General features: G+C 41.6%; 1 protein-coding gene across 2 annotated transcripts in view; it reads left to right on the top strand.

Annotated features, from left to right (window-relative positions):
* The first annotated feature begins 295 nt into the window (after positions 1-295).
* The window catches only part of LOC311047756 (membrane-associated guanylate kinase, WW and PDZ domain-containing protein 2-like), a 102,448-nt gene continuing 87,131 nt past the window's right edge, over positions 296-15,612 (top strand). For both annotated transcript variants that reach the window (XM_084060600.1, XM_084060601.1), the window contains exon 1: positions 296-779. In XM_084060600.1, coding sequence (XP_083916726.1) covers positions 479-779 — 301 coding nt within the window. In that variant the 5' untranslated portion in view covers positions 296-478. The remainder of the gene's footprint in view (positions 780-15,612) is intronic.

Consider the following 15,612-nt stretch of genomic DNA (forward strand, 5'->3'; position numbering starts at 1 on the left):
CTTTGTCTAGTACTTAATATGTCTTACTGCGTTCGTTACATTTAAGTGCATTTACAGAGAAAGCACAAGTTGTGATCACTTTAAGATAAAAATGCGCCCCTGGCAATACTAGTGGGAGCAACGCAAAGCACTCCTGTTTTTATGTCCCCTCCTCCTCTCTCCATCCTTTCCTCCGAACCCGAACCATTCATCTCTCCCCTCCTTCAGACTTCACATCCGGGTCATTCGCTAGTATCTGTCTCTTGCGTCTGTGTGTGACAGTGTAAATTTTCTCTACCGTGCTGTGCTGCAGCCCCCTTCCCCGATCGCGCTGCTTTCCGAACGGATACCATGTCTACCGTGCGGCGGTGATGGAGGAGCTACCGTCGCTTTGAGCTGCTGGTGGCGGCGAGGAGGACCCGTGTGTCTCGAAAGGCAGGAGCATGAGACAGACGATAGGCTACTGAATGGCCAGCCTGCGGTGATCACTCGCCCGACGATGTCTAAGAGCCTAAAAAAGAAGAACCACTGGACCAACAAAGTCCACGAAGCGGTCGTGAGCAGGGGCAAAGAAGGCGAGCTGGGGTTCGAGCTCAAGGGGGGCGCGGAGAACGGGCAGTTCCCCCACTTCGGGGAGGTGAAACAGGGGGGTAAAGGGGCCATCCAGAGCGGCAAGCTGTCCCAGGATGAGCTGCTGCTGGAAGTCAACGACATGCCAGTGGCCGGACTCACCACCCGAGACGTGCTGGCCGTGATCAAGCATTGTAAAGACCCGGTCCGCTTCAAATGTGTCAAACAAGGTGAGTTGACTACACAGCACTACCAAGAGGAGGAGGAGGGGAGTATGTGTTTGTTTGTATGCCGTCCAGCTGTGTTGTTGGTGAACGTATGCTTTAGTCACAAATGTGATTTGCAGAGAGAGAAGTCACACAGTTTGCACTATTTAAAAGGAGAAATAGTATCGACATGCTATGTGTTTATACTGAACAACAGAGCCTTTGGTTATATCTATTTATTAATTGTTCGTGGGTGAAATCCGATCACGCGGGCAAATGATTTGTGGAACTGGGAAAAACGACGCGCGCGGCGTGAAAACGATCGAGTGAGTCCATAAGGTTAGAAATCATACCACCGTCTGTTTATCACAATGTAGCTGGTTGTGTGCCACTACGGTCCGCCCGCCCCGAGGGGGTGTGTCCGTTAGGCGAGGTGCCATGGCCTGCGGTTTTTCCGTGATTTCGGTCAGGGGACATGGATTATTTCATTAATTACTCCTGAGGCTGTTTTCTTCCCCCTCTGTAGTCTGGGCAACTGAACGGCTCAGCCTAGCCTAGCCAGCAGGCCAACTCTGTCTCTTACTATATCAGAAAGGGGAGGGGGGGGGTTAATATGAGTTGGATCAGTTGTAGTTGTTATTATTATACCATGGTAGAATGTAATTAGCTTTAGCACTTAAGTCTTAAGTTGTGATGACTCAACTCAGTAAAACATCAATTCATGTCGACCACACACACACACACACACACACACACACACACACACACACACACACACACACACACACACACACACACACACACACTTAACAATGTTATTAATACTGTACTTCCACAAAGATGATGCATGTGGGAGTTAGCCATGTTGTTCAAGTTACAGGATTTATTTATTTACGATTTTGTACATGTTTTACCTCAAACAACCCCTGGTTGGGAAACACTGTAATAGTGGAGAGCAGCACAGTTGACTGAGTGACCTGCTTCTGTCACCAATTATAAATGCAGACAGTAGGACAGGGACACTGGGTTGAAAAATAGTGGATGAGATACTAGTGCTATTCACAATGTCTGACGCTGATTTCTTGTGTGTTTAAGCCATAATAACTCTTGAATGCGTATTTTTATGCACAATGGAATTCATTATATAATGATTACTTGCCTCAAGTTTCCTGTATATACTACACCAAAACATACATAATATGATAGTCCAAAATATTCAATACATTTTTCTCTTCAACTTTGGTGCATTCATATATTTTCAAACATTCATGATACATTCTATAAAACATAAACATATTTTGCTGTTTCTCTGACACAAAGTGGAAGACTAAAGCTATTTTTTGTTATTGTTTTCCGAGCTGACTGATCATTTCACTCAGAGAGAATTGTCTTTGCACTCTTGGTTTGACCACAACAGTGTTTGGTTTGGCTGCTGGTGGGGTGGATACACAGTGAATGTATTAGTAAGGCCTTGTGATGACATACGGGTTAAATGCTAATGTGGATGTAGCTTAGATGTTGACTGACCCTCTCTCCTCTTTGACACTCCCTGCCTTCCTCTCTATCTCTCTCTCTCTCTCTCACACACACACACACACACACACACACACACACACACACACACACACACACACACACACACACACACACACACACACACACACACACACACACACAATTCACTCCTATCCATTTAAACATGAGGCTAGCTATGTATCATGAGGGTTTGGGCTTGTGGCCTTTATAAAGAGCATCCTTTATTCCTTTTAACTGAACGGCCCTCTTGAGCACTGTTGTCCCTTTTCTCTTTTCACTCTACCTCCCCCTCTCTCTTTCTCTCTCTCTCTTCCTCTTGCCTTTTCACACTCACTGTCTCTTTCTCTCACTCACTGTCACTCTCTCGCTGTAATATTGTTATTCCACTTCCGCAGAGTGGAGAGTGGAGCATATTTATGGCTTGTGTGCTTGCAGACAGCTTGCAGACACACGGCCCCACTGAGGAACCATCTAGAAGGAGTCCAGTCACTCAGCTAGCAGGCTACAGAGAGGCAAATAGGAGCTGGACGGTCCGTTTGGGCACATAACATGTCCACCTACACAATTACAGTCACAGACAGAGAGATGGAAATATAAAGTGGTATGGAGAGGGAGTCTGTAATGGGCTATGCTCAGTCAGGTAGAAGCCCCTGTCTCTCCCTCCCTAAAGGGTGTATGACTCTGATGATGAGGAGCTAGGACTGTCAGGGTGGTATTCCGATACTGTGCTGTCAGCCGTACCTCTGGAACAGGGTCACCATCCCTCTCTGCCCTGACCTCCAGCTAATGACATGGGAGACCTTCATACACTCATCCTGTCCTGATCACTGGCTTCGGGACACATTCCCTTTCTCACACACAGGGCACACACCTGCACGCCCAATGATTGAAAGTCATAAAAGAAGTAGACAGGAAAATTGAGTGAAAGGTCTGGTGCAGATATGCTGTATGCACACATACAGCTAGCCAATGTAATATAATGGTTTATTTACAGCACCACCGACCCAGGTTTAATAATGTTTCTAGTATGGACTGTTGCCAAAATACAAGTGTGGCTTGAATGTAGTCATTGTAGTGCATCGCAAGTGGACTGTTGTTCGGTTTCTGTGCCTCGGTCTGTACATTGTGTTGTGGATTTCTTTTCAACTAAATAAACTATGTAATGAAAACATTGCAAAACAAACACCTTCAGGAAAAGGCTTCCACTCACTGTTAGTATCTGCATGATTTATGGATGGACTGATTCTTCTCAATAGCAACATAACATTTATATTTTACTCTTACAATATTGGTTTGCAATAATTGTAATAGTTATTTCGACTACATACCAATAAAAAACTGTATTACTCTCTTTGAGACTATCCTAAAGACAGGATATTTAAAAAAAACAAAAAACATATTTGTACTGTGCATTTCTTTGTAATTATTTGATAAAGATCTCTTGATTGGGTTCAGTTCCTCGTCCCACCAGTATATTAACAGCAAGCAGGCGTGAAGTGACAAGGCTGCTTGGATCATTGAGGGAGATATATAAAGTGTTATGAAGATCACAGCGCCAAGAGGTGTTAGCACAGTGTGCAAGAGAAAGAGTGTGAATATGCATGAATTGGTGTGTGCGTGCATGCACAATCAAAAACAATCACACAATACACACTGGGGCAGAGGGGAATCTTCGAGGTTGTGAATCGTTGTTATCTTCATCATCAATATCATTTGTTCTTCTGACATCATAATAGATCCAGAAACTCACATTCCTTCACAAATTATTTATGAAGGAATACAGTAGTAGAGCTGTGACTTCCTAGAGCATATTTTTGTCATGATACAGTATGCCATTGTTTTACTAATTCAAATGCAATGAACAATATCCTACTATAAAATGAACAAAACTATCAGGCCAACTGTCCTCCATTTTTGTCCTCAGTGGGTTGACCTATCAATCTGAACTTGCACATGGGCACTGCTATTGGCATATGCAGGGAGTGGAGTCAGTCTGGAATGGATGGATGCAATGCCCTGGTTCTATGGGATCTGTAGCCGCGGTTCCATAGCCCAGGGGTTCCCAAAGTTGGGGTCGCGACCCCACTTGGGGACACTGACGGTGGGATCGCGAAATTATTTTGGGTCATAACATTTTTTTTTTTTACAAATAGTACATTTTACCATTTTAATACGTTACAAATGTGCACCGAACCTGCAAGTTTATGTGCATAAATTACCTCCACGGTTAGGTGGGGTCGCGGGTCAATGGCCGCATTATTTTGGGGTCGCGGGCTGAAAAGTTTGGGAAACCATGCCATAGCCCAGACGGACGGGAATGTGGGAATGGACTAGTAGATAATGAATGTACTGTACATTTTAAGGGAACCATTCCTTAGCTGTAGCCAATAACTGAAAAATACCACACTTCATTTCAGTTGATCCTATATCAAAATTGCCTTGTGTGTTGAAGTTGAGTCAACGTTGGGACATTGCAAAAACATGTCATCCCCTACACACTGTTGCTTTTGTTTTCTGACACTTTCAATTACATTTCTCATTCAAGATTTCCTGTTTATTTATCAATAATTGAAAGAAAACAAATCAAATCTCTTTAATTTTCTTTATAACATTTATAATCAGTATGTTTTAAATAATTGAGCTTGAAATTCACCTTAAATCTTGCACTGGCTCACACAACAATACACAGGATATAGATAATCCACATATGGGGAGAAACATCCTATTTCAGAGATATTTATCCACTTTCCCCTATTGTCATCTTTTTTTCCACATGACGTGAAAACGTTTGTAGTTTTTTAGGGCAAGGGTCTTCAATGTTTTAAAGGCCAAGGACCCCTTAGCTGAGAGAGAGATGAAGCAGGGACCCCCACTACATTGTGTAAAACTGTGTTTCAGATTAAAGTTTTTAGCGGCGCTAGCCGCTCTATACCTTTAGGTATAGAGCGGATATTAGCCCTCTATACCTGGCTTTTGCGTCAACGTTCTGATTGGTCAGGCTCGCCAAGGTTCTGATTGGTCAGATCCGTCAACGTTCTGATTGGTCAGGCTCGCCAAGGTTCTGATTGGTCAGGTCCGTCAACGTTCTGATTGGTCAGGCTCGCCAAGGTTCTGATTGGTCAGGTCCGTCAACGTTCTGATTGGTCAGGCTCGCCAAGGTGCTGATTGGTCAGGTCCGTCAACGTTCTGATTGGTCAGGTCCGTCGACATTCTGATTGGTCACTATTCATGACATCACTATGTTACTATTCATGACATCACTATGATGTCATGAATATAGAATTCATGAATGTAAAAGTCCGGAACATAAACACTCTGGGTACGGCTTATAAATTGTATAGATTATTTCATAACACATACATATCTTTCTGGTACCACATTTATACACACGCACACACAAAGTCTATTTTTTAGTTACCCACTCTATCAGCTATGACAGATCAGTTTTTGCCACTTACCTTGGAATGCATTTGGTGATTCGCTTCCAATGGCACTATTTAGTGCCACTGGAAGCCTTGAAATAAATTTACAGAGATTTAATATTGTTTCTCTAGTAGAAACACATATCTATGACAAAATATATCAAAGGCGCCGCTACCTTCACACAGGTGTGATTTTTTATAGATAGCTTGACAGCTAGTTTGACAGCAGTATCAGCAGTGTTTAGTAAATTAGTGTTTTGTTGTTTGTTTGTTTGTTTGTTTACACATGACCTATTTTTGGAAAGTTTATTTTCAGACATTTAACCACTTATCTTAAACCCTCAAACTCAATACTTAGAAAGCTTGACCTTTGGCTCTGTACTTGTTCTGCTCTTTTTCCCTATACACCAAAGTTCGTTGCCAAAAATAGCAGATCTACAAGCTCAGAACACGTTGCAGTGCGACGCGTTGTAGATCTTCTATTTTCTGCAATGTTCAAGTGGTTTGTGTAAAAAAAAAAAATGTGGTGGCCCCCCTGTTGCAACTCCGAGGACCCCTAGGGATCCCGGACCCCCTGTTGAAGACCCATACTTTAGGGTGTTGTGAAGGAGGAGAAGACAAAGTATTCGTTCAAAATTATAAATTGTCACGTTTCACTCATGTTTGATGGCTGTTGGTAATAAAGCACCTATTAGAGGATTTATGAACAATGCTAATGGACCAGCGGTTGGTTGGTTTCTGTGGCATGCTAGTATAGAATATAAGGCTCTCCATGGATTGCATAATGACAACAAATGAATATATACCCAGCTTGAAGTCACAATGCACATCAGAAGATATACATTCAGCACATGGAGGACAGCTGGCTCTTCTGACTGTGTAGCACTTTTTAGGTAGGCCAGACCAATTAGCTCTCTATTTACTAATACAACTGTAAATAGGGTCTTGGCAGAAAGTGATTACTGCTTTAGTAAAATATGAATTCTCCCCATATACTGTAACTTTCTATCAGATCTGTGAAAATCAAATATAAAGTCTCTCTTTAGGGGGGCCTGTTTTAGGGGGAAATCCAGATGAGCAGAAAGTTCAGAAGCATACTGTACATTTAGGGCCATTCAAAACCCGGCCACTCCATACATATTAAAGACTTTGCCTTGCGGCACCATATGATAGGTCATCCATGTGCAGCTTTAGCCCCATTACTGCTAGTATATAAACCTTTGCCCCTCTGCAACGAATAAGGGGCGTTGTGCAGAATCGTCTTTGACGTCTGTTCACTACGGAGGGGAGTACTTCATCCTTCATCTCATCTCGTCGCTTTGTTGATGACAGGCTTGAAGAATTAGCACATAACATTCTCTCTGTGCTGCTGGTATTAATAACTGTGTAAGAGATGAGTTCCGTCAGAGACGGAGCCGTAGCTGATTTTTATTTAGGCTACAAGCTGCTGAAGCCACGCTCTGAGGATCAAACTTGAGCTTAGCCAGCCAATGGCCAAATATCTATCTGGTCCAGTTAAGTGAATTAGGTCAGTATACCTAATTCTGTTCACCACGGACACTGTGCTTCTGAGAGTATCTTGGATTGGGGCTATGGCGTGACTACAGTTTATTTATATGCCAGATTGTGAAATGTAGTGATGGTGTTGTGTGTTGAGCCTGTGCATTTATGAATATGGTTGCGTCTTGTGTTTGATACTGTATGAATGTATGCAAATTAGAAAGTGACTGTATGTGTCAGATAAATTATTGGTTTACTAGTCACTTAAAATAGTCACTTTATTTTTCAAAGTGTTTTCATAATGTCAGTCAATCATTGTGCAGTATATGATACACAAGTGGAGTTATGATTGATAACAAGCCATTGGGTTTCAGAACAAGCTAGCTGTTATTCTCCCCTGTGACACCTTTCCCTGGCTCACCATCCCTTATCTATCAAAAACATTCATATGCACCCAACACCCCAAATTAGCTACAGTACTACCAGCTGGTGTAGTCTCGTTATGTCAAGTGAAAAAGTACAGTAGGCAGTTTAATACATTGTTCATTACAGTTTGTACATATATATATATATATATATATATATATATATATATATATATATATCATACTATCATACTATAATTCTAGTAACCTCTGTCCGTTTGTAGTGAAGGGCGTAGTGGTGAGTAGGTAGGTGAAGCTACCCGGTTCTCCTCACTGGCTGGACCAATTGCTCTGATTTTGCACACAGCCATTGACCATTAACATCTGAACTTAACTGTGAAGCCCGTTTTTCAATTTCATCAAATCTCAGCTTCTTATTAGCGTTTATGTGTCAAACACTGTCGCCATGGTTACGGGTCTGCCCAGCTATGGGACGAACTGCCTCCCGGGTTGCCAGATCATGTGCGCATATCCCCCCACGCATGTGTCGACCGGGTATGGTCTAGTATATATAATCGTAGTAATGTAATTAGAAGTTATGTTGCCATCTTGCGCTGAAAAAGCCGTAGACAGTAGAGGGAACAATGGGTATGGGAGGGGTGAGCAGATTTTAAAGAGTGAGGGTTATACTGGTCGGTAGTTGAAAGTGTCAATGAAACCTTCATATTGCACATATTACGTTTTGACCTATCATAAATATTGCACAATACTACTTTTATAATAATGATGACTTTCATACCTTCCTAACATTTCACCCGGCTATACAGTATATGATGTATTTATTTGTATAAGCAAAAAACAAACAAAAAAACATAAAAGCTGTGCTGTTGAAGGCATTGTGGCATTTATCGCATTGTCTAGCCTACAATGCTGTGTTTCTAATATGCAATTAGCCTACTTAGACAAGTCTTGTTGAGTTTAAATACTTATGCCCCATGGAATAATGAATAGATAAGAAAGACATTCTTACATAGATTCAGAATACCTTGCTGGAGAGGCCCTGCTAAAAGTTGTTGCTGTGGGGGATACCGCCACATCAGTGGGCTAAGTGGAAATGATGTGCGGGTGGTGGTGACAGACTAGCAGTTGAATATATTTAATAATAAATTGCTTTTGTAGTTGGAAAAAGTCATCTCAAGATAAGATGATATATCGTTGCTATCGGGCAGAAACCTCCTATCTCCATATTCAAACTGTTTGTGTTTTTTTCGTGAATTAATGCCTACTTGATCATCCTACAGCGTCACACAAAAACATCAAAAGTAGCAGATCCACAAGCTCGAAACGCGGCACGAATCAACGTGTTTTGAGCTTATAGATCTGCTACTTTTGCTATTTTTGAATTTGAATCCTGAAAAGTAACAGTTTTGGACATATGAGGTTTCCACCCGACACATGTGTGTCTATATTTTCATGATTTAATATCTAAAATCGTCTGTATTTTTATTTTGTAGAAGTAATCTGAAGATAAAAGTGATATGGCTTTGTCTTCATTATTCCATCTAGGAGAGTCTGATTTTTTTTACAGTATTAAAAATCATACCTTCAGGATTTCTATACCCTGGTATACCATAATAACTTGATACCACCCAAGCGGTGACCTGTAATGAGAGGAAGTGATTGAATTGTAGATTTAGATGGGGGAGCATTTATTTATCCACAAAGGTGCTGTTGTCATTTTTTTCCCATTGCATTTATCTATTCACGCCTCGCCTACTGTAATTCCCTCTATTCCTGCCTCTCCGAAAAATCGATTCACCGCTTGCAGCTCGTTCAGAATGCGGCTGTGCGGCTTTTAACTGGCTCCAGAAAGTTTGATCACATAACACCCATTCTAGCTTCCTTGCACTGGTTGCCCATTTATTTTAGAATTGATTAAAAACTTTTACTCATCACCTGCAAGGCCAGATTTGGTCTCGCACCTTCCTACATTTCGGATTTATTCGACCCTTATGTGCCACCTTGCAGACTCAGATCTTCGGACAAAGCACTGCTGAAGGTTCCAAAGTGCCACTTGAAAACAAAAGGTGAACGTGCCTTTGCTTTTAGAGCCCCGACACTTTGGAGTGCCTTGCCGGAGGAGATAAGGCTTGCTGAATCTCTGCCCTGTTTTAAATCCCTTCTGAAAACTCACCTATAAAGCTGCTTTCAACCCCCAGCACTCCGAATTTTAATTTTAATTTCAATGTGTGCCATTTTTTCTTGTTATTGTGATGTATTGTTTTTATCTCTGTATTGTGGATACTTCTTTGTATTGTGGATTCTTCTGTCAAGCGCTTTGTGACTGTTCTTAAAAAGTGCTATATAAATAAAGTTCATTATTATTATTATTATTATTTTCAGAAGTCAGGAATGAGTCAGGATCCCAAAGCTGTTCTCCTCAGGATAACAACACCAACCTTTTAGTGATAGATCACTATGGCAATGTGACTATATAATTTGAGGTTGTGTTAGGGAACAGCAATATTTCAGTGTGTGTGTGTGTGTGTGTGTGTGTGTGTGTGTGTGAGTGACAAAGACAGGAAAGTGTGTAAGCTTATGCATTCATGTGTGGTGCGGTCATTGTGGATAGTGTCAATGTATGTGTGTGTGTGTGTGTGTGTGGTCTCCTACTGTCTCTCTCGATGGGCACGTTTGTGTGAGTCTGCAATGTGCCTAAATGCATCTACTGTAAGTAGGTGCTTGTTATTGCTCCTAGAAGGCTGTCTAAAGCAATTAACACGCAATTAACAAAGATTAACATCTTTCGGTGCATGTGGGTATCTTCACACAGTGAATTCCAGACTACGGTATGCCAGTCCTCCTGTCCCTGTGTCCTCACCTGGGTCTGGTTCAGACTGCAGGTGGGAGGGCAGACAGTGTGACTGTCACAGAGGAGACTTATCATTAGCCATCTTTCACCTTCCCTGGCTGGAAGGAGCCAGGACACGTGGCTCATCATATCTGTAGAAAGTCTAACTGAATGTCATTGTGGTGTGTGTGTGTGTGTGTGTGTGTGTGTGTGTGCGTGTGCGTGTGTGTGTGCGCGTGTGTCAGGGGGATGGAATAAAGCACACATTTGCATATACTTGCATGCACACACACACTGAGGGTTTTACTCGGTGTGTGCGTGCGTTCACAGACATTTCCTCCAATCTATAAGACATAGATAACGTGCTTAGCTGTCCTTCTTGTGAACAGAGAAGCAGGTCTGCACTGAAACAAAGGAGCCTCAACCTCCCGCCCACCCAGCAGCCCATCATCCCTGTGTCATAGGTGCTTATTCACACACGCATGACACGCAACTCAATAGGCAGCCGATGGGTTCCTTTCACTGACGTACCGTTAGATTAGCCAGGAGTGCTAATCTGACGCTGCTGGTTTCTCCGTGGGCATGAGATCTAAAAGAGAAGGATTATAAAAGCTACACTCAGTAAAATCATTCTAATTTATCCATTTGTAACCCTTAGCAGTAACCAAATGGACCCGTACAGATGCATTTGTACACTCTCAGAGTGAAATGATCACTCAGGATTTTACAGTGTAACTAGGGTAGTGAAAGGGACCTGGTGAATGGCTGCCGGCAATGAAAGGCTCAGCAGCGTCAGTCCTGATACGAATATCTTTTGTCCTCACCCACTTGGTGTTTGGATACAGCTGTTGGACGCAGTATCACCTTCAATGAAGCAAAGTTTGAGGAGTAATGCGAAACAGCAGGATTTGATTTGATTGTCGGATTTATTATGAATGGTTTGGAAACACTACCCTTCCTCTTTGCCTGGCCTACTTGTTGTTAACTAGTTGTACGAACGCTTGTTTTATTGTTGTATTGTTTTATTGGATCTTGTTTATTTGATACACTTATTTGTTTTAGATCCTGCTCATTTGATTTTGCTATTTTGTCTCATCTGTTTAAGGAAATAGGGAGCTGATATATTGCACTTTTACTTTAGCGCTAGGTATACACTTGGTTGCTTGTTTTTGCAGAAAATGCACTTAAGACTTCTGGTGATTAGTAGTTTTCGTTCCCTACCAATATTGAATGCACTTATTGTAAGTCGCTTTGGATAAAAGCGTCTGCTAAATGACTGTAATGTAATGTAATGTAATGTTTGGGGAAATTTGCGACGCAGAGGGAGTCGTTTTTCATAGCGACACCACGCGGCAAGCTGGTCAAATGGAGGAAATCTCATGGGCTTTATTCAAGTGCTCGATTAGCATTCCTGATCAATGACTCTGGTGTAGTTTATGCTCCCCACCAATAGAGGACACCAGGAGTCTAGTCACAGCAAAGCAACTGACTAGATGGCCTTGAGTGACTTCCTTCCCTCCACCACTACAGTTCTGTAGGTGTAGGGCAGCTGATTGGTGCAAAGTTGGGAAGAGATATTTCTTGAGTGTTATAATTAGGTTTGACCTTCCAAAGCAGTGGTTGACAAACTACGTGCCTTGGGATTTTGTGACAACCACACACATTATTACTATAATATTCAATTCAAATTAATTCTTTATTGGCATGAATGTTACAATTTACAACTATACAAAAAGCCATGAATTATCTTTTAATTTACTATATCAGTACTCATTTCCCAATACACAGGCACATTTTATATCCTAAAATCGTTTTATATTTGAATCACTTTCAATCTGGTGTCCCTATTTTGGGCATTATTGGTGAAAATGTTAAGTTTAATTTTATCTTTACATTTTCTTTAACACATTTTCTAAATGAGCAAAACATAGCTCACAAGGTATCACGTTGTGACACATTGTGAGTTTGTTTGTAGATAGGCGATTTTCACTATGAATACAGGTGTGCCTTGAGATTTTGACTTGGCCGTTGGTGTGCCTTGGGCACAAAAAGTTTGAAAGCCACTCCTATAGAGTGATGACAGTTATCTTATTTTCAAGCAGCTATTTCTGTCCCTGGTGCTGAAAATGCTCCTCTGGAGCAATTATGATGTTACAAAGTGTCCTTAGAACTCAATCTGAACTTTTGTTCTGAAATCTGATCATGGCAGTTGTTCCCTTCTAGCACCTCGGCAATCTACAAGGACTGGGGCTGTGGATTGCACTTGCTCCCCTGGTGGTATTGGCTTCCAGAAAAAGTTAAATCTTATTTGGGGAGAAATTCCCATGATTCTTTGTAACTTAACTTCAGCACCATCTCAGTGTACCGTGATTGCTACCATGCATTCATTCATTGCAGACCTAATTCAGACATTGAGCAATCTACTACTGTAACTACACAGTAAAACCCTGATCATCATTTTACTCTGAGAATGAATCAATTAAACCCTATATACCTACAGGGTTACTCAATCAATACTCAAATAGCAGAGATAGGCAGCATATCTACATTGCGACACATTTGTGAGCTTGTATATCTGCTATTTTTGCACCTATTTTCAGAAAAAAAGTCTGTTTTCGTGTATGAATGAATAAATATTTGATTTCCGTCTCCGGACAATTTCTTGACCCATCCCACATGGGATTATCATCAGACACATCAATTAAAACAATAACACAAAAACATAAACATTACAGTGTATACCCAGCCAGCAATAATACAGTCTGATTTGAAGTACCTTGTTCATACAGTAGATACATTCATATCGACCTGCACATCCAATATATAATGTTTTAAAAATAAATAAATAAATGAGCAGTGTATGTGCCTGTTTATTCGCCTTTTATGACATTCCCAGAATAGGGATGCAAGGATGTATGTGGCTGTGTATTCACCTTTTATGGCATGCCCAGAATAGGGATGCAAGGATGCATGTGATTAAAGTAATGCTCATGGTTTCAGCACTGTACTGTACTCATCAGAGATCTGTGTAAAGGTAATGATATGAAGGCAAATTTGAGACAAAAGATATAATGAGCGACTTGCAATGAGCAAAGAGGGCAAGGACAAATTGGAATCCATGGTGTTATTTCACAAGTGTGACAGATGAATTTATCAGTTGAAGTGAAAATAGATGAAATAACAAACTGCTGCTATCACTGCCACCATTTTTAATCAAAAGAAAAAACAAAACATCTTTTTCATATGTATTAGGCGTATTGTACTGTATATTGGTCTGTGGGTTAACAACTGGTACCCGACATGTGGCTGGCTTGCTAGATTCAATATATAAAACTAGAAAAAGTGCTCCTCGGAGCACAGGTCTCCGCCAGGTCAGGTACGTTATTGTGGCCTCCTGGTGGCGCTATAATAGGCCAATGTGAAAAGGGTGCCATTTATTCTTAGGTCGTTCACGGCAATCGGACACTGCATTCATGATTTGAGGCATTTTGTTCCAAAAATGTGTTTTGCTAAATTAGACCTGCTGGTCAATTTAGGCCAATGTGAAAAGGGTGGCATTTCTTCCTTGGCCTAGTGGGAATGTGTTTGTGAAAGTTCACGGAAATCGCAAGCTGCGTTCATGATTTGAGGCATTTTGTTCAAAACGGACCAATCCTGCAAATTTTGGAAGCCAACCTTAGGCAATGAGGATGGAATATGGGAAATCGGACAGATCCGTGTTGACATGACTATAGAGATACTGTGTACCGATTTGCATGACGTTTGGATAAAATCTGTAGGAGTAATGTAAAAAAATAGGTTTTGCACAAATCGGTCTCCAGGTGGCGCTATAACAGGCCCATGTGTAAAATTTGAGGCAGAGGTTCTGAATTGGCATCCAGGGAGTGTGTGTGCACAGTTTCACAGCGACCGGGCAAAGGTGCCACACGGACGGACGGACGGAGGGTAAAACATACTCTCTTGCCATGCCTTTCGGCCTGGCGGAGACAATAAGTTATTATTTCCTAGTTATAGGCCCATACTGTGTACTTGTATTAAATATGTGTCTTGTAATCCCACAAGACTGCTGAGGATTAGTCAGCTGACCAATTTTCTTGTGTCTGATTAAAAAAGCATTCAAAAGCTCAGTAATATGAAAGTCTCTCAAAGGGTATGGATGCTGTAGCCCTGTACGTCAAATAAAAAAAGAAAGAACAGCCAGCACACCTCATGCAACAACCTCAATCTAATTTATCGCAGCGGCCATCATCAGCACTCAAATGAAAACCAGCCATCCATGATGAATATAAATCATGTCCAGCCAAGATTGCTCTCTGATTGTGATGGACAAGAGATGACTAACCTGCTGCCTTTCCCAAGTGAATCTGGCTGCAGGCCATGGAGACAAAACTGACGACTTGCTCTGCTTGAATAATTAAGATACAATCGATGGCACGTTCCTGTTGACTTTATCCCACTGTGTGCAGAATATTCCCTGCCATGTAATTAATCCCAGCACAGCGTGAGGGGCAATGGAATGGGGCAATCAGTTCAGAACAGTCCAGCCCAGACCAGTTCGGTTCACTTTGGTCGGGTTTAACGCTGAGTGAACAGCCCCTTAATCACCTCAGACAGACTATATTAGGCTATCAGACCACAGCAGCCAAACGGAGCTTTGGAACAGTCATTACGGTGATCAGAGGGTGGTCCCCTCTCGGCCGTAACCTCGACCGTTTATTAATTTTCAGTATTAAGCAGAAATGAACCCTGCCGGTGTTAACGCTCCACGGTATCCCCTGTAGACTTGTTTACACACACGCCCTCTCTCTCTATGACTCTCTGCGTCTCTTTATCACTCTGCCTCTCTCTCACTCTGTCTCTCTCACTCTCTGCCTCTTTCTCTCTCACTCTCTCTCTCACTCTGCCTCTTTCTCTCACTAGCTGCCTCTCTCACAATTCAATTACATTTTTTTCAAAGGAGCTTTATTGGCATGAGAAAACATACGTTTACGTTGCCAAAGCACAAGTGGAACAAAAAAATCAAAACAAAACAATGTATGTATGTATAATTCAATATAAAATATAAATGGGAATAAATAAAAGTGTAAACAGAGCTGTGTTACATTGCAACATAGAGCGAAGAGTTGCAATATACATCCATACTGTATACTGTAGGAAAGGTTGGCTGGTATAAACTTTTGAAA

Source organism: Gymnoscopelus microlampas, assembly GCF_963454915.1.
Source record: "Gymnoscopelus microlampas genome assembly, chromosome: 6".
Classification (NCBI taxonomy): Eukaryota; Metazoa; Chordata; class Actinopteri; order Myctophiformes; family Myctophidae; genus Gymnoscopelus; species Gymnoscopelus microlampas.